This window comes from Megascapheus bottae, chromosome 10 (assembly GCF_031878675.1).
Source record: "Megascapheus bottae isolate mThoBot1 chromosome 10, mThoBot2.hap1, whole genome shotgun sequence".
In the NCBI taxonomy this organism is placed as follows: Eukaryota; Metazoa; Chordata; class Mammalia; order Rodentia; family Geomyidae; genus Megascapheus; species Megascapheus bottae.
In genome coordinates this window covers 54,742,488-54,762,302 of record NC_143518.1, presented here as the reverse complement: position 1 = coordinate 54,762,302, position 19,815 = coordinate 54,742,488, and the positions used below count along the sequence as shown (strand labels likewise).

Sequence of the window (19,815 nt, the reverse complement as noted above, 5' to 3'; positions counted from 1 at the left end):
CAGGGCTCCCGCTTAGACGCCTCAGGACCCCCTGCCTCACCCCGGCCTCCCTGCTTCCTGCCCGCCTGAACCACGCCGCCCCTGCTCCCTCTCCTCCCTCGGTGCACCCCTTCCTCCAGCCGCGGGAAGAGGGAAGCTCTAGCGGGCGCCGCCTCCTGCCGGCTCCCAGAAGGAAAGGGGCGGCCGTGGAGGGAGGGTCGCCGCTGCGGCGCCCCCGGGAGCCGGACGAGGTCGGGCTGGGCGCTTCCCTCCCGCTGCCACCAGCGGGCCTCGGTCGGGCGGGACCCTCCCAGCGGGACCCTCCGCGACCTCTCCCCACCCCCGAGCTGGGGTTGGGTGTGGTGTTTGGGATCACTGGGCTTAAGTGATAAAAAAGATCTGGGTGTCATTTAGATTCCCTTTGGTCCCTCGTTTGGAGGAGGTGGCCGCTGTCTTCCGCCCTCCACATTCCCCGGTTTTCCCGGTTCCGACCCTGTCCTCTAACCCGTTTCCTGCTTCTGCCGACCGCATTGTTTTCCTGGACGTGTCCCGTGCCGAGCAGCCTTTTTCCTGCGGATTCCCCCCCCCCCATTTTGCTGCCAAGAGAAGCTAGTAACCAAAAACAAAACAACTGGGAGGAGGGGGGGGAGAAAAGTTGTGCGCCGGTGGCTCGTCCCTCCCCGGCTTAGGTCCGCTTTGATGTCCCGGGAGGTGCCCCAGTCGGGGGTCCGGGGCCGGGAGGGCCCCCTCGGGCTGGCGGCTGCCCAGCGCCGGCGGAGGTGCCGCAGTCCCCGCCCGGAGCCCGGGAAGGCGGCTGCTCCGAAGTGTTTTCTTTCAGCCTTTAAAACAAAATCCGGAGGGAGCTTCCTTCCTCCCCACCTCGCCTCGCCGCGCTGCGCCACGGGGCTGGCCGAGATGAATGGGCCGGGGCGTCCCCCACCCCACCCTCGCGGCGATTAGGATCTGCTCCCCGGCTGATCGCCCCCTCCCCCTTTTCCTGCGTTTACAGGCAAGTGAACCGGAGCGAACGACTTCCGATCCAGTCCGAGCTGCTGCGGCTCCCGTTTGGGATTTGATTTGCAGCATCTCCGAGTCTGTACGACAGGAAAAAAAAAAACCCGCGAAGCACGCCCAGCCCTCCCCCATCCCCGGCACCCCAATACAAGCCCACTCCCTGCCGGGGACACAGCTGGGCGCGTCCACACCCCCGCACCCCCCCACCATGTTGTGCGGAAGGACTTCCACTCCCCGCCTGTGTCATTGATGTCAGACCCCAGGCCAGCCTCCGGGCGCTGCAGTTCTCCCCGCTAATGCTGAGGCTGCGGCCCCGGCTCTAGCACAGGCACCACCAGCCGCTGCCGCACTCGGCCCCTGCGCCCACCGTCTGCATGTGCCCGCCGTAGCCGCCTGCCCTACCCGCAGCCCGCGCTCCCCGGAGCGCTGGAGACCACCGCGGGGGGCCCCTTCTGCCCTTGGGAGAAGCGGTCTTGGAGGTATTGATTTCAGTGGTTGGATTTTTCCCCCCCCTTGGATCTATCCATTCGCAATTCGAATTCGGAAGAAAGAAGGAAATCATGACGTCCCCAGCCAAATTTAAAAAGGATAAGGAGATCATAGCAGAGTACGATACTCAGGTCAAAGGTAAGGGCTTTGGGGGGGGGAATGTCAGAATGCTTATGCTCTGGGGACTGGTGAGGCGTGCTGTTCATTCCTTTGGGTGGAGCAGGTGGGGGCAGGCCGACCCTAGAGGTGGTTGCATAGGTGGGTGTGAGCCTCCTAAGGCTGGGGCAACTAGAGAGGAATGGTCTGAGTGGGCTTTAAGAGTCTTTGTGGGGCTGGTAGCCTCTTCCTCCAGGGTGGACAGTGGGGGGGGGGGGAGGACCAGAGGGTCTTGGAAAAGGGCGGTAATTTAACTCCTGGTGTCTGGGTCAGGACTCCTTGAAGGACAGCTGAAATCTGACAGGTGTTTGGACATGCATTTCAGAAATTGAAGAGTCCACACAGAAAGGCGGCCTTGAGAAGGTGTACAATTTGGAGAGTCCTGGGAAAGGCTTTTTTTTCCTTTTTTCTTTCTTTTTTGGATGCACTATATTAAAGCATGCTATTTGCTGTGGCACTGGACACAGAAAGTCTAGCCATCTTGAGGGTACCTTGTACTTGTGTAGTCCCTGGTCATCTGCATACAGTCAGAGCCAGATCACAGAACAGAAGGAATAAGGCTATCCACGCCTAGTTCTCTGCCCTCACCAAACCCAAATTGAGTTGGGAACGTTGGGGTTTCAGAGTAGTACTGATAACTGGAAAATGGGAAGACATAATTGTTTAACCCTTCTGTGCTATCACCCTCTGCTCTATGCAGAATACATGCTTTTAAAGATTCATTTACCCCTCTGCAAACATGCGAAAGGTAAAGCAAAATACAGTATGATGAATACAAGGGACCTGTCTCCTCATCTAGTCCACCACCAGACTTGGCTGGTCAGTCAGTCCATGTCCAAATAGCCTTTCCTTATCCAGCATTTCCCTTAGGAGGACTTCCTGCCTGTGAAAGAGCCCTAGCTTGTGTTTGTGCAAGACACTGTCCTTTCTGACCAGTCATTGGAAAAAGCCATGTGGCTTCAACCCATTGAGACCTTTCCTGGGATGTGGGAGAGGTAGGTAGCCTTGAATGCTACACCACATGGTTGGAGCTCTGGGTTTTCCTTTGTTTCACAGTACAGAGGGAGGGGCCCCTCCTTCTTTCCTTGTACCAATGCAAGGAGACCCTTTTTCTATTATAAAGGACTTGGGAAGGACCACATTTCCCTTCTTCTGAGTGCCTGGGGTAAGAGTAGAGTGAAAAGGGCAATTCCCTTATCCCTTTGAAGGTTGACAGGTAGTTTGAAGTCCCCATTGTGTCTGAAGGATCTTTTTATGTCATCAGTTTGGTCCGTGTTGGAGGTGCCCTAAGGGACCTTCTATCCAGTTGGCTGCATATATTGGTAGTTTTATTACAGAAATGGAGTAGTTGATTGATTGATAGCTTCAGTTGGGCTGGGATTGAGAGAGGTGTGGTTGTGAGTTATAATTGAGGTCTTGGCCTCTTGTCACTGTCATAATCCTGGCCTGTTTTTGTAAACAATAGGCCACTGGCTTGTGTCCTGCCCAGATGCACAGCATTCTGCCCCTGGAAATCCCCCCCACTGCAATTTTAGCCAGACATGTCCTTCTTTTTATTTCCTTTCCCTTCTTAATGTATCCTATTTGTAACTGTTTTCCTAGGAAGTGTTAATAACTTTGACTTTCCCAGATTTCTTTCTAGAAGCATACCATTTGAATAAGGTGCAAAGTAATTTACATTTTTTTGCGGGGGGGGGGAGTTCAGGGTTGATAGGTGTTAATAGAATCTGCTGGTTTGGGGGGCGGCAAAGATTTCTGAATGTCTCAAAATTAAATGCTTGTATATATTTATAAATATTGTCTAGAGATGATGTAATACAGTAGCTATTTGGGATTTCTCCTCAACCTATAAGCTGGAGATTGTTTTGCTTTGCTTGGATATCTTTCCATTGACCCTGTTCAGGACAATAGAATTTTTTTTTTTTTTTTTTTTTTTTTTTTTGCCAGTCCTGGGCTTGGGCTCAGGGCTTGAGCATTGTCCTTGGACTTTCTCAAGGCTAGTACTCTACCACTTGAGCCTCAGCACCACTTCTGGCGTTTTGCTATGTATGTGGTGCCGAGGAATCGAACCCGGGTCTTCGTGCATGCTAAGCAAGCACTCTACCACTAGGCCAAACTCCCAGCCCAGGACAATAGAATTTTATAGGTGGCTAAACATGTCTTCCTCAGCAATGAGCATTTATAAAACTGAATTGAACACTTTAGTCCATCATTTTTGAGGTGAGAAGAGTACAGAGAACTTGCTGGTGGTTTACGCCTGTAATCCTATCTACTCTGAAGCTAAGATCTGAGGATCACAGTTCAAAGCCCGCCTGGGCAGGAAAGTCTGTGAGACTCTTATCTCCAGTGAACCAGCAAAGAGCTGTAAGTGGGACTGTGGCTCAAGTGGTAGAGCGCTAGCCTTGAGCAGAAAACCTCAGGGCTATTGCTCCTACCCTGAGTTTAAGCCTTAAGATCATCAGTACATACACAAGAAAAAAATACAGAGAATTGAGATTTCCAAGGTCACACAGCTAGGTAGTATCAGGTTTAAAGCTAGCAGGTTTTCTGATTTCTTATTTTCTTTTCTTTTTTTTTTTTTTTTTTTTTTGTGGGTCATGGGGCTTGAACTCAGCCTAGGTGCTGTCCCTAAGCTCTTCAGCTCATGGCTAATGCCCTACCCTTCAGCCAAGCCCTACTTTCTAGTTTTCTAGAGGTAATTGGAGATAAGAGTTTAGAGGTTAATTGGAGATCAGAGTCTCTGGTCCTTTTGTGCCTGGGCTGACTTTGAACCTTGATCCTCACATCTCTGCCTCCATAGTAGCTAGGAGTACAGGTGAGAGCCACCACACCAGGCTGATTCCTCATTTTCTATTCTGTATCTTTACTGTGACACGTGACTGGGGAGGGAGAAGAATTTTACTAGGATCCAAAATCTGTCAATGAAACGTACTGGTGATATGACAATAGTTTACATTTTGGTTGCTCATGTTCTATCTGCCCCAAGAGCTTTCCGTCAACGGTCAGGTTTAATTCCTACGTCAACCCAGGAAGTGGGCATTAAAGTCACTTTCTATTCAGGAAACAGGCGTAGATAAAGCCTTCTAAGGTCACATAGCCCAACCAGGGCAGCTTGACTTCATTCATTCTTTTATTCATCAGCTACTCATTGAGTGCCTTGTGTTTTTGTTACGGTGATATAGCAGTTGAAGAGACAGAGTCCCTACCTTTGTGAAGCTTATATTCCAGAACCTAAATTCCCTATGGGAGATCACAGAACTTGAACACAAAGGAACCTGGGTTTAGGGCTGGCTCTGTGCCCCACTAGAGCATTTTATTTTCTTTTCTTTTCAAACAAGGGTCTTGAAATGTAGCTCAGGCTGGTTTTAAACTCATAACCCTCTGCATCCTGAGTACTTGGATTTTATTCTTGCATAGTAAGAGTACCTAGCTAGAGTATTAGCAAACCATTGGATGCATGGTGCTGCATCTCTTAAGAAGCCAAGATTAAAAAAAATAAAATTGCTATCTAGCAAGCAGTTCCATTTGAGGATTAAAGAGTAGATTATCTTTCTTTTTTTTCTTTTGGCTTGGCCTAGGGACTTGAACTCTGGGTCTGGCTGTTGTCCCTGAGCTTTTGCACTCAAGGTTAGTGCTTACCAGTGCAGCCACAGCTTCACTTTTGGCTTTTTATGCGTAATTGGAGATCCTCAGATCTCAGCTTCCTGAGTAGCTAGGATTACAGGGCTGAGCCACCCATGCCTGGTTTAATGGCTGTATATATTAAAAGAGGGAGGGAACCAGGTTTTAATCTTGATACTGCTACATGTTACATTTTGTCTGAGCCTTGGTTTCTTAAGTGGGGAAATAGGCAAAAGAATAGGCATTTCCTAAGGTAGTTAGAAGTGAGGGAAGTGAGGGCCTGTGTAAGCCACCTAGCACCTGGCTCTTGTGAATGCCCAGTGAAGGTACGGAGGCTACCCTCTTCAGTGAGTCTTCCTTTCTTGCTGACTTGGCCTTCTTGATATGTTAAATGATGGGAAATTTTGAATCTAAGAATGAAACTGGAATTCTAGTTTAAGTTTCTCCTGTAGCAACAAAAAGTATATTGTGTCTAATATTTAAACTCTTTGGACATCAGTTTCCCTTTCCTGTAAAATGAACAGGTAAATTGTCTACGTGTAGGCCACTATATAGCTGTGTCTTGGCCCATGGTCCTGGATCTGCTTTTCTGTCAGAATGGTTTGAAACAAGTCAATTCTCAATAGACTTTGTGGAACTCTCTCCTGTGGCTTTTACATCCTCCTAAAACACTGTCTTGCATGAATCCCAAAGACCTTCTAAAATTGCCACCTTAGTCCTATCCTAGTGTGGTTTTATGAAGGGTGTCTCCTTAGCCAACCTGCTGTGTATCTGCTTCTGGAAACAACGTTGTTTATGCTTTGTGGGTATTTAGATTCCTTTGAGTGTTCATGCTCTCAGTGTTGGGCTCGACAGAACTAATATTCTGAATCTTTTTACAAGTTTTAGTTTTTTCTACTTTAAAAATCACTTTAATGTATGCTTCTGGAAATACTTGACAACCTTGATAGGACTCATGATCAGAATCTGGTGCCTTTGGTCTCTAGCTGGTGACTGCTGGAATTTGAGCAGTAGATGGTGGTAAGGTGTGGGGCATGATACCAGAGATGATGGTGTGAATGGGAGTTGGGAGAGTTCACTACCTATAGTCAGAGCTGATGTCTTTCCTTACTCAAGCTCCCTCCTTTTTTTTTTTTTTTTTCCAGTCCTGGGGCTTGAACTCAGGGCCTTTCCCTGAGCCTCTTTGTGCTCAAGGCTAGCACTCTATCACTTGAGTCACAGCACCACTTCCGCCACTTCCGCTGCTTCTGGCTTTTTCTGAGTAATGCATTGGAGATAAGAGTCTCACTGACTTTCCTGCCCCAGGTGTCTTCAAACTGAAATCCTCAGATCTCAACTTTCTAAGTAGCTAGGATTATAGTTGTAAACCACTAGCAGTAGGCTTCAGGCCTCCCTTCCTTTTACCCAATTTTTGAGTTTTTAGTTTCTCAGGAAAGTCAAGATTAATTGTTAATGCAAATGCCATAGGATACATAGTCTCAGACAGAGTGTGCTGAGCAGTCAGATTTTCTCTTGGGAGCATTAGGGATCTTATTTCTCCCTTCCTTCTTTGTGTCTTAGGAGAACAGTATGCATGTACCTCAGAGCTGCGAAGTGGAATTTGTAAATTCCATCTGGAGCATTTTGATAAAAGAAAAAAAAAAAAGGTCAGGCAGGCCTTTGCCTGGAACAGTTTAACTCTTTCAAGACCCTTTGAGAACTGAAGATGAAATTTCAGACTCTAGTCAATGTTGTGTGTTCACACACACTTGGGAATGCTGATGGCTGGTATTTAAACAGGATTGATCCCTAGAGAGATTTAAGCAGTGCTTCACTCATGCCAGCAAAGTCTTCTCCCTAAGCTGCTTTCCTCCCAGCTCCCACCCCCCACCCCCCCATTCCCCAAGGGAGCTTTAAATATAATCAGTTTGTGAAAAGCTGCAGTAAAACATCTCTTTGGAATCCCCAGCAGATGTTATCATCCTATGTAAGACAATTGAGGGCTCCTCTTGCCTTGTTCAGAGAACATAGCAACTGCAGTAAGGTGAAGGCCTTGGAAGAAAATGAATCTTTTGGACAAATTGAAGCACTCTACATCTTACAGTTTCCAGACCCCAGAGGAAGATGGTATACTAGAGCTAGGTGTTCTGTGTGCTTTGCAGAGCAGCCTTGATTGGAAACTGTGAGCCGTTCTTAGCTGATATCAGGCAATCTTTTGGAGGGACTAGGGATTTTACTTTGGTAAATTACTGACGGGTAGGGTGTTATCCACCTTCTACCACACAGGTGGAATCTTAGACAACCCCTGATCCTTTGTCCCCTGTGAAGTTCTATGTCTAACCTGGCCACATGCACAATAGAGTCCAATCTTCTAAAATAAGCTGGTGCTCAAACCTTATTTATTTATTTATTTAGTGAGTCGTGAGGCTTGAACTCTGGACCTGGGTGCTGTCCCTGAGCTCTTCAGCTCAAGGCTACCGCCCTACCCCTGGGCCCTAAGCCTGAGCCAACCCCCATTTCCCTTTTCTAGAGGTTAATTGAAGGTAAGAGTCTCAGGTCCTTCTGTGCCTGGTCTGGCTTTGAACCTTGATCCTCAGATCTCAGCCTCCTGAGTAGCTAGGATTACAGGTGTGAGCCACCTCACTGGCTTGGTATAGATTTTTAAAACCATAAAATAAGGGAATGATACATTATCTTTAATCATAATAAACACAGGAGTGCTAAGATATGGCAATCAGTCTGTAGGTCAAATCTAAACCCCATTTTCTAGGTTAATTGGAGATAAGAGTCTCAGGTCCTTTTGTACCCGGGTTGACTTTGAACCCTGATTCTCAGATCTCAGCCTCCTGAGTAGCTAGGGTTACAGATGTGAGCCACCGTGCTCCACTGTACCCAGCTGCCATTACTATATTTTTAGGAGAGGATAAAGAGCAGAAGGAGAGAGAAAGGAAAAAAGTCTTAGTTTTGCTAGTGACAGTATCTGTTTAATTATAGAATTTACTTGAACCAAGCTGGGCGTGTGGATCATGCCTGTAATCCTAGCTACTCAGGAGGTTGAGAGTCTGAGGATTGCAGTTCAAAGCCAGCCCTGGCACTGAAGAACGAGAGACTCTTACCTCCAATTAACCACTCACACACACACACACACACACACACACACAAATTTTTTTTTTTTGCTTGAACCAGGTATTATACCTCTTCACAGGGGGCCACACGAGAGCCAGACTCCAAGGGTTGAGATACGGATTACCACAGGGGATTTGTTCAGAATATGATAAATTTGGCTTCTTTTGCTAATGACTTGATGCTCTATTGCCTGCTTAATAGGGACCAACTTTCTGAGGTAGACATGATCTTTGTCCCCAATCTGACTGCATCCTGTCATTTCCAGCACTTTTAATTTTACTTTAAGACAACTGGAGACTTGACTAGACTATTTGCCGTTTTTAAATGTACAACTATTAGCTAAGATTTTGTTGTTTGTTTGTGTCTTACCATGTAGTATGCATTATCCTAAATATTTCATAGATATCATTTGATAATCCATATAAGAGGATCCACTTAAGCCAGGTGCCAGTCTCACACCTGTAATCCTAGCTACTCAGGAGGCTGAGATCTGAGGATTGCAGGTCAAAGCCAGTCTGGGCACTAAAGTCTGTGAGACTCTTATATTCACTTAACCACCAGAAAACCATTAGTGGTGCTGTGGCTCAAGTGGTAGAGCACTAGCCTTGAGCTGAAGAGCTCAGGGACAGTGCCGAGGCCCAGAGTTCAAACCCCACATAGACCAAAAAAAAGGAGGGGGAGGGCGAATCCATTTTCACATTTACCCGAGGAAGAAAGTGAGATGTGGACATTCTGGATATTCTGTAACATACCCAAGGACTGCTGGGAGAATGATAGAACAGGCCTTAGGCTCTTAATTGTCCCTAGAGTGAGATCTCATTAATGGTCTTGGTGGCATTCTCCCTTTTTCCCTATGCAGCTCATATCTTCACCTGCTCAAATTCCTCTTCTTCCTCCACCTCCTCCCCTCCTCTTCTTCCTCCTCTTCTCTTCCTCCCCTCCCACTTTGCCTGCCCCTTTCCTCCTCCTCCTCTTCCTCCCCCTTCTCCTTCTGCTTCTTTTCCACTTCTTCTGTCCTGGGGCTTGAACTCAGTGCCTAGTCATTGTCTCAGCTCTTTTGCTCAAGACTAGTGATCTACTTTGAGCCATAGTGCCACTTTTGATTTTGTGCTGGTTAATTAGAGATACAAATCTCACAGACTTTGTGGCTTTGAACCACAATCCTCAGATCTCAGCCTCTTGAGTAGTTAGAATTGTAGATGTGAGCCACCAGCACCCAGCTTTCATTTGTTCTTATATATCAGGATTTCTGGTAGGAATGCCTTGAGGTTGGGTAGTACACTATAAAGAATGTAAGTGTTGGAACCAGACTTGGGTTGGAGTCTGTCATTTTGCTCTTCAACTTTACTTGAGTCACTCAATTTCTCTTTAAAGCATCTTCTGTAACATGGTGATGAGTACCTGGGTGTTTATTGCAGACGTATGGATTGCTTAATGTATGACAATTACTCAATAGCTTTTATTATTATTAAGTCTTTCATATAGGAAACTTGTCAGGAATATTATTGTGGCCTAAATGGTGGGTCTCAGAAAATATATATTGATTATAATAAATGAGTGAATAAATGGATGACTTAGAAATAGACTATTTCTTTTAGAAGTAGTTTCTTAATTTGATCTAGACAGTGTATCTTTGTACAGCATCACCACACTAATTAAAAACAAACACATAAACATTTGTTTTTCTGTGAAAGTCATAGCCTAAAAGGACTATTGACATTCACTATTTCCCATGTATTCTGCTGCCGGTTTTTCTGTTTTCCTTTTGGTAGTACTGGAGCTAATTCCCAGACCCTTAAACTTGCTAGGCAAGCCACTTAAGCCACATTCCCAGCACTACTCGGCTTGCATTTTATACACTTGTACAGCTCACTGCTCCAGCTTCGTTACTATTTGGGGGGTGGGGGACAGGTGAGTTATGGAGCTTGAACTCTGGGCCTGGACATTGTCCCTGAGCTCTTTAGCTCAAGGCTACCACCCTACCCCTTGAGCCACAACCCCACTTCTCCTTTTCTAGTGATTAATTGGAGTTGAGTCATTAGTGCCCAGGCTGGCTTTGAACCTGATCCTCAGATCTCAACCTCCTGAGTAGCTAGGATTGCAGGTGTGAGCCACTGTGCCTGGCTCCATTGCTATTTTATGTAGTGCCATACTTTGTGCTTTATCTATACTGTGTCTGCTCTTTGGATTGAGTATTCATCCTTGAATATAAAAAACTTGAAGTTGGGTACCAGTAGTTCACACGTGTAATCCTAGCTACTGAGATCTGGAGATTGCAGTTCAAAGCTAGCCCAGGCAAGAGAGTCACAAGACTCTTAACTTCAGTTAACTACCAAGCCAGAAGTAGAGTTGTGGTAGATTGCTAGACATAAGCAAAAAAGCTCAGGGACAGCAATGAGGCCCTGAGTTCAAGCCTTAGGACTGGCTTGAACACACACACACACACACACACACACACACACGCGCGCGCGCGCGCTGTATCTCTTGAAGTCCAGCTTAGAAGTCAGCTTGTCAACTTGTCCAGGAAGCTGGCTTCATTTTCCTTCATTGCCTTTCTCTCTCTGACAGTAACCTTGTATAAGACCCAAGCAGACTACCATTGGCATGCCCCTGACTCAGGTCAATCAGTGTATGTCAACAGCACCCAGTCTTTGGTGTCCTTCTACACACCTGTGTTACACTCTCTTAAGATTATAATTACATTGTTTACTCTTTTTTGATTGTGATCTGCTGACCACATTTAGATTAGAGTTATCTTTTATTAATTTCCCTGTGTTTACCTTCTGGTATACATCAAATCCTGTAAAATCGTTATGAATTAAATTGCATTGTTTTCTGAATTGCAGGTGGGTGTGACGGTGCCATGCTACTACACTTCTGCAATTCTCTCTCTACTCTAAAAAAAAACCCTACTCCTTTCTTAATGTAAACTGAAATTCAGAATAAATTAAACACTGCCAATATTGTTACTTGCACAAGGATAAGTACAGATAGATAGCACACAGCTCTGCCACAGATTACTCTAGAATCGCTGCCCTACAGCTATATTTGACTTGATCAAATTTTTTCAGTCACATTTTTTACATTGGAAACCAAGGAAAAATATTAACTCTGAAATTGCCAGAAATCTTAAACAAAATTTAAGCTTTCTGTAATTAAAGTGAAACACGTATTGCCATTTTTACTATTTGAAATGTAAATTTGACCCAGTTATCTCAGGAAGGTAGAAATAGGAGGATCTATAGTATGAGGCTAGCTTGTGTAAGATCCTTTTTGTAAAACAAACTAAAAGCAAAAAACTAGAGCTGTGGCTCAAGTGATGGAGTGTTAGTCTAGCAAGGATGAGGCCCTGAGTTCACTGAACAAATGGATAAATGAATTAATAAATGAATGAAAGAAATTTGAGAAAGATCTATCTTGACCTGAAGATTAAAAAAAGGTTGACTCGAATAAGGAACTGTCAGGATACATTTTTTTTCTCTTCTCTTCTCTTCTTTTTTTCCCCTCCCTCCCTCCTTCTTTTCTCTCCCTCTTTTTCTCCCTCCCTCCCTCCCTCCCTCCCTCCCTCCCTCCCTTCCTTCTTTTCTTTCTTCCTTCCTATCATGGGATTGAACTCTGGGCCTGTGCATTGTCCCTGAGCTCTTCAGCTCAAGGTTACCACTCTATCCTGAGCCACAGTGCCACTTCTGTTTTCTAGTGATTAATTGGAGGTAAGAGTCTTATAGACTTTTTAATGCCTGAATTGGCTTTGAACCCTGATCCTCAGATCTCAGCCTCCTGAGTAGCTAGGATTACAGGCACAAGCATGAGTCACCAGGACCAGCTTAGGATACTTTTTCAAAGTATAGAATGGTAAGAGCTAGTGCTTGGTTAGAAATAGCTGTGTAGCGGTGGCTCACACCTGTAATGCCCAGCTAGTCAGATGGCTGAGATATGAGAATTAAGGTTCAAAGCCAGCCCAGTCCACCAGCCCCTACCCTAAAAAGTCTGTGAGACTCTTAATCTCCAATTAATCACCAGAAAACTGAAAGTGGCACCATGGCTCAAGGGGTAGGGTGGTAAAAAGAAACAGTTGTATGATCTGTGGTGAATAAGTAGGAAAAGACTAAGGGGAAAAAGACTAATGGGAAAATTCTCTCAGATTTTCAAGTCATTTGGTATATAGTTGTTTTTTTTTTTAAATTTATATTCCTGAGGAAGTAAAAACATTCTTCTTCTTCTTCTTCTTCTTCTTCTTCTTCTTCTTCTTCTTCTTCTTCTTCTTCTTCTTCTTCCTCTTCCTCTTCCTCTTCCTCCTCCTCCTCCTCCTCCTCCTCCTCCTCCTCCTCCTCCTCCTCCTCCTCCTCCTCCTCCTCCTCCTCCTCCTCCTCCTCCTCCTCCTCCTCCTCTTCTTCTTCTTCTTCTTCTTCTTCTTCTTCTTCTTCTTCTTCTTCTTCTTCTTCTTCTTTTGTGGGTCATGGAGCTTGAACTCGGCTTGGGCTGAGTGCTCTCCCTGAGCTCTTCAGCTCCAGGCTACAGCCCTACCCATGAGCCAAGCCCCTCTCCCCATTTTCTAGAGGTTAATTGGAGATAGGAGTCTCAGGTCCTTTTGTGCCAGGGCTGACTTTGAACCTTGATCCTCAGATCTCATCCTCCTGAGTAGCTAGGATTACAGGCGTGAGCTACCACACCTGGCTGCTTCTTCCAATTTTGTGGATATTTTAGGATACACATCGGGTAGGGCAAAAGCAAAGTTGTTGGTAGTTTGTTGTTGTTTCAATCTTTTCTTCTAAAAATGCATTGTCAGTCAGTGGGCAGTTGACCTGATGAAGATGTTGTGAAAGTTGGGCACTTCTCTTTGGCATTTGAGACCAGTTTCTGTAGTTTCACATTTGGAATCATGTGAAGAGGGCAGAGACTGAATGCTCTCCCTGGAGGAGCTGACCTCATCAGCCATGGGCGGCTGGGTGGCCAGGACTCCACACGAAGACAAAGCACAAAACACAAAGGAACCCAAGGGTATGAGCTAGCCAAGACAGGACATGCCATGGGCTTTTGGAAAAAAAAAAAATCTTGTTTCTAAAAAGATACTAACAATTTCTCTAAACATTGAAATCCTCTTTCCCATTAGCCTATCTCTGTCTCCATCTTTCTTTGTCTTTCTCTATCATCTGTCTGTCTATCTTCTTTCTGGGAGTCCTCTTGACTTGAAATGTATTCATATTGAAGCAATACTTCTTTTGATTAAGAGAGTATTTCATAACAAATTGGATTGTACACAGGTAGAATTCTTCTAAGAGAAAGAGAGCCAAATAGGAAGGCAGAAAAGGTGGTTCTAGTTTGACTTTGATGGTGATTTCGGGAATAATTCACCTCAGGTCTGAGAATCCCTGGTTGCTTCATCTGTGAAATAACTGTTTTTGGCCTTCATTAAAAATGATGATGATAATGGCCAGCATTTATTGAAGTATTCATAGGTCTAAGCAATCTTTTAAGTGCTTTGCATATATTAACTCATATTTTCCCATGACTCTATAACCAATTAGTGCTATTCCCATTTTACAGATGAAGTGAAGTTAAATAACTTGCTTTGAAAGCACACGGATGAGAAGTGATGAGATGGGAGCATGAACTCAGACTGATTTGATATTGTTGTGAGGCTCAAATGAACAAACGCATTTGGAAACACTTGGGAACCATGAAGTGCTGTGTATGTTTGGTTCTTTGTTCCTAGTACCTTGGTTGCAACATAGAAAAAGTTAACATAATGTTCTGAATGTCTTCCTAGTACACACCTATTTGACTTGCTTATACATGTTTTCTCATCTCAGAAATTAGTGGGTTAAATGTTTTTTTTTTTTAATTCGTACGATCCTCTCAACTTTCAATGGCTCATGATACTTGCTTATTTAAGATAGTGAAAATGATGGTCATCCACTTGCAGCTATAGAAACCTATATTTTCAGAACAACACTCTTCTAGCACTAGGACTTGACATGCCTACATGGCTACGCACAGATGTAGTGGGCCTCAGGTGGTGGCAGAGTGGAACTGACCTGGAGAGCATTTGAGGTGGTTCTAGGTTCTTTGTTATACTCTGATTGGGAAATGTACACTATAGTTGCATAGTTGCATAGTTGCACATAGTTTTAGCGTGGAAGTAGACTTTGTGTGTGTGTGTGTGTGTGCGCACGCGCACGCGCGTGCGTGTGTGTGTGCGCGCACGTACGTGTGCCAATCCTAGGACTTGAACGTAGGACTTGGGCGCTGTCCCTGAGCTTTTTGCTCAAGACAGATGCACTGCTGGGATGAACTATGGAGAGAAGGATGGACATGCTGCTAGAATATAGGATGAGCCTTCAGTTTTCTTTCTGGTTCTAATGCTTGAACTCAGGGCCTACATGATGTACCTGAGCTTTTCTGCTAACGTTCTACCACTTGAGCCACAGCTCCATTTCCTAGGATGACCTTCTGCCTCTTGTATTCCTCTGCATTATTAGGGACAAGTCTCGTTGTCAACTCAAGGATTTCATTGAGAATTGTGATGAAGTATGGTGTAACATGAGGTCTTGATGTTGATAATTGTCCTAGCGAAGGCCAGAAATCCCAGAATAGATATTCTCAGACTTTTCTTATTCAGAGCTCCTACGTAGAGGTTTCATCATTAAGTGACATTAACAGGCTTTGTGTTTTATGTATCGCTGGAGTCAATTGTGCTGTATCTCTTGATCTTGCTTATTTATTCAGGATTTGTGGTGATGTAAGTTATCTCAGCTCTTTATTGTCAGCAGTTTTAAAGAAAACATCGGAACATTTTGGATAGGTGGCATCTGTTACTTAGATTAATGAGGATCTTGATCTGGATATGTTTAGGCCAGTAACAACACAATTTTGGAATACCTAATTTTTCTGCAGATTATGATAGCATGCTTACTGCCAAAGCCTGCGTCCGGCTTACTTGTTTTGTGCCATATACTTCTTTGAAAGAGAAAAGTCTATGTGTACGTGAACTTTTTCTCTGTTATTTTGGCCAAGGGAGCAGGGCAGACAATCCAGAAATGCCAGGTATTCTGGATTTAGCAGCAAAAGACTTGTCATTATCTTCACAGAAAGATTTTAAGGTTTTAACCTTTTCTTGCTTTATATCTCCTTCTTAGTGTTCCTAGAAGAAAGCCATGTGTGTATGAAAGCATGTTCTCTCTCTATCTGTCTCTCTCTCTGTCTGTCTCTCTCTGTCTCTCCTTCTCGCTCTCTTTCTCTTTCAACTTAATGTAAAATGATCTCATGTTTATGAGAGCAGAAATTACTTGGGAGGGATACTTGTGTTCTGCAGGCTTAGTGGGCATGATGTGAAAGCAGGGCTATTTGGCCTGTGGAGATTGTAGATAAGAGTGTGAGATGTAATTGAGTAAGAATTTGAAAAATTATCCGATAACATTAGGAGCAGCAAAGCAACCGCTTGTGCTTTTTTATGCTTGAAAACTATTTGGAGTAGGAGTGGGGAGCTAGCATTGTTTCCAGGGCGTGGGAACCCCATCCCCACCCTACCAGCCAAATATGTTTGCCCAGGCCCAGAGTATGAGATCTCAGAGATCTCTGAGAGGTCGCCACAGAATATTTAGTGCATTCTTCTGCCTCTGGGGCAATTAATTCTTCAGTCTATAATTCTTTCAGGAAAAGACTGTCAGGTAACCTTTGAAATCTTCCATAAGAGTACAATGCAGTCTTCCTCCATCTTATTCTGGTAATACACACTTTAAATGGTCAATTATTTGCAGAGATGGAAAAGAATTAAGAAAAAGCGGAGGGGGGGGGGGAAGGCAGGAGTTTGGCCTAGTGGTAGAGTGCTTGCCTAGCATGCACGAAGACCCAGGTTCGATTCCTTGGTACCACATACATAGAAAAGAGCCAGAAGTGGTGTTGAGGCTCAAGTGGTAGAGCTCTAGCCTTGAGAAAGTCCAAGGACAGTGCTCAGGCCCTGAGCTCCCAGGACTGGCAAAAAGAAAAAAAAAAAAAGAAAAAAAAACCAGGCACAGTGGCTCACGCCTTTAATCGTAGCTACTCAGGAGGCTGAGATTTGAGGATCATGGTTCAAAGCCAGCCCAGGCACTAAAGTGCACTAAAGACCTGTGAGACCCTTTATCTCCAGTTAACCACTAGAAAGTGGGGAAGTGAAGTGAGACTGAGGGTGGTAACCTTGAGCTGAAGACCTCAGGGATGGCGTCCAGGCCCAGAGTTCAAGCCCCACAACCCACAAAAAAAGAAAGAAAGAAAGAAAAGAAAAAAAGAGGCCTCATGAATTGAATTCATGGATTTGTTGCTTCTGCCACACCCTCTGTGAGACTTGTGCTTCATTTGGGTTCCTCAGCAACTTGGTAAGGAGGCGGTCATTGATGAAACCTGTGAGGCGTTAGCTCTTGGCTGCTGGTGTTGTTCTTTCCAGTCTCCTCCCTTCCTTACTTCCTCTAATGTTGGGGCACTTCGTATTCAATAAGAGAATTAAGAACTAACTTCAACCTGCCTAGCATCTATATACTATGTGCTTGGTGCTAGACTAGGTTGTGGGCATAGGCAGAGGAATAGAAAGAGTTTCAAAACCATCTAGGGGGTGGCCAGATTGTGAAGGGACAGGACTAGGATAGCAGGAGAGTCAGTGCCATGTACCCTTCCCTACTTGATTCCATTTGATCCCAGAGTGGTGCTACAACAAGACAGTATGGTTTCAAGCCTATTTTGATCATTTGTCTTTTTAAAAATGTTTTATTTTGAGATAATTATACATTTGCATGCAGTTCTAACAGATAATAGCGAGATTGCACACAGTCTTTCTGTCGTTTCCCCCAGTGGTTAATAGCTTGCAAAACACTAATATAATATTGCAAAGAGGGTGTTGACCTTGATCCTTATTACTGAACACGTCCAGCATTGCATCACTACAAGGCTGCCTGGGCTTGAACCCCGGGTCTGGCATGCTCCCCATGTCTATTAATTGCCATTTCAAAAATGTTCTAAAAATGGAATTATAGGGGCCGGGAGTTTGGCCTAGTGGTTGAGTGCTTGCCTAGCATGCAGGAAGACCGGGGTTCGATTCCTTGGTACCACATACATAGAAAAAAGCTGGAAGTGATGCTGAGGCTCAAGTCGTAGAGCTCTAGCCTTGAGAAAGTCCAAGGGCAGTGCTCAGACCCTGAGCTCAAGCCCAGGACTGGCAAAAAAAAAAAATGAAATTATAAGTATGTCACCTTTTAGAACTGACTTTTGCTTCCTTATTGTTCTCTAGAGATCCATGCAGGTTTTTATGTGTATCAGGAATACATTCTGCCAAGTGTTGGTGGCTCAGGCCTGTAATCCTAGCTACTCAGGAGGCTGAGATCTAAGGATTGTGGCTCAAAGCCAGCCCAGTCATGACCATCTGTGAGAATTAGCTCCATAAACTTCCAAGTGCTTCAGAGGTGGAGCTGTGGCATAAGTGGAGTGATAGCCTTGAGCAAAAGATGTCAGGGACAGTACCTAGTGTTCAAATCTCAGGACCAGCACCAAAAAAACAAACAAATGAAAACAGATTAAGAAAAGAAAAAGTATATTTCTAACAATAGAGGTGTGGCTCAAATGGTAGAATTCCTGATTAGCAAGTATAAGGCTAAGCTTAAATCCCAGATGCCATCACCAAAATAAAAGAAAAAGAAAAAAGGGGTACATTCCTTCTAAAATATTGATTATTATTCTGTAATATTGTGGAATGCATGGCAATTTAACCTTCTATCTAATGAAGGACAATACCTAGGCTATTTCCAGTTTTTGGCTCTTGGGAATAAAGCTGCCATGAATATTCATATATAGATTTTTGTATGAACAAGAATTTTTTTTTTTTTACCAGTCCTGGGCTTGAACTCAGGGCCTGGGCACTGTCCTTGGACACATTTTGCTCAAGGATAGTGTTCTGCCACTTGAGCCACAGTGCCATTTCTGGCTTTTTCTATGTGTTGTGATATGATGAATTGAACCCAGGGCTTTGTGCATGCTAGGTGAGCACTCTACCACTAGTCTATACTCCCGGCCCCAGTGAATAGGAATTTTTCAAAAGTGGAGGTAGCGGGGTTGGGGATTTAGATCAACGGAAGAGCCCTTGCCTGGCAAGTGCAAGGCCTTGAGTATAGTCTTCAGGACTGGGAGAACAAAAAGGCAGCTATAAAAAGTTGGAGGTAGAAGTTTTTTTTAATGAAAAGATTGTGGGTTAGAAAAAGTAAAGTCTTTGGTCGGAAATTTGGCCTAGTGGTTAAAGTGCTTGCCTAGCATGCACGAAGACCCGGGTTCGATTCCTTGGTACCACATATATAGAAAAAGCCGGAAGTGGTGCTGAGGCTCAAGTGGTAGAGCTCTAGCCTTGAGAAAGTCCAAGGACAGTGCTTAGGCCCTGAGCTCAGGCCCAGGACTGGCAAAAAAAAAAAAAAAAGAAAAAGAAAAAGTAAAGTCTTTTTGATTATCAATAAAATAGTATAATATATATTTTGCCTATATACCTAAATTGTTATATAGATAAACTAATATATGGTCATGAGTGTTAGAAACTGTAATAAAGTATAAATATATGTAACTAGAAGGAGATATCGAGTCACTGTGTTCTGTTTTAATTTCTGGGACATAAACTGGAATCTTACAATTCTTAAACTATAATCCAGAGTTAACTTTTTTTTTTCTTTTCTTTTTTTGTTAGTCCTGGGGCTTGGATTCAGGGTTTGGCTCTGTCCCTTTGCCTTTCAATGCTCTAGGCTAACACTCTACCATTTTAGCCACAGCTCTACCTCCAGCTTTTTTCTGAGTAGTTAATCAAAGATAGTATCTTAGGGGCTTTCTAGGCTGGCTTCCAAACATGATTCTTAGATTTCAACCATCTGAGTAGAATTACAGACATGAGCCACCAGTGCCAGGCCAGTGATAACTTTTTTCTTTTCTTTTTTTTTTGCTGGTCCTGGGCCTTGAACTCGGGGCCTGGGTACTGTCTCTGAGCTGCTTTTGCTCAAGGCTAGCACTCTTATTACTTGAGTCACAATGCCACTTCTGGTTTTTTATGTGTATGTGGTACTGACGAATGGAACCCAGGGCTTCATGCATACTAAACAAGCACTCTATCACCAGACCACATTTCCAGTCCCCAGAGATAACTCTTTTAAGATGTGTTTCTTTATCTTATTATTGATATATATGAATTCCTTATTGATTCCTATTCTACTTATTAATGATTATGGATTAAAATACCTTGTCTTAGAGTTGGCCTATTTTTTCACTTCCTACTGAATTATTTGATTAAATTCTTTAATGCCAGTTATAGTGGTGAACATTGATAATCATCTAGCAAGATGAAGTAGGAGGATTATGAGATCAAGACCAGTCTAACATGCATATTTGATTGAAAGAAACAGAGAAAAATTTGGGGGTTGGAGTTGTGGTTGAGTATTAGACCTTCTTTCTAGC

At 44.2% G+C, this 19,815-nt stretch overlaps 1 protein-coding gene across 2 annotated transcripts in view; it reads left to right on the top strand.

The window, feature by feature from the left end:
* Srgap2 (SLIT-ROBO Rho GTPase activating protein 2) overlaps positions 1 to 19,815 on the top strand; it is a 242,591-nt gene that overhangs the window by 763 nt on the left and 222,013 nt on the right. For both annotated transcript variants that reach the window (XM_090341319.1, XM_090341318.1), the window contains exon 2: positions 989 to 1,620. In XM_090341319.1, the coding sequence (XP_090197445.1) occupies positions 1,554 to 1,620 (67 nt within the window). In that variant the 5' untranslated portion in view covers positions 989 to 1,553. The remainder of the gene's footprint in view (positions 1 to 988; positions 1,621 to 19,815) is intronic.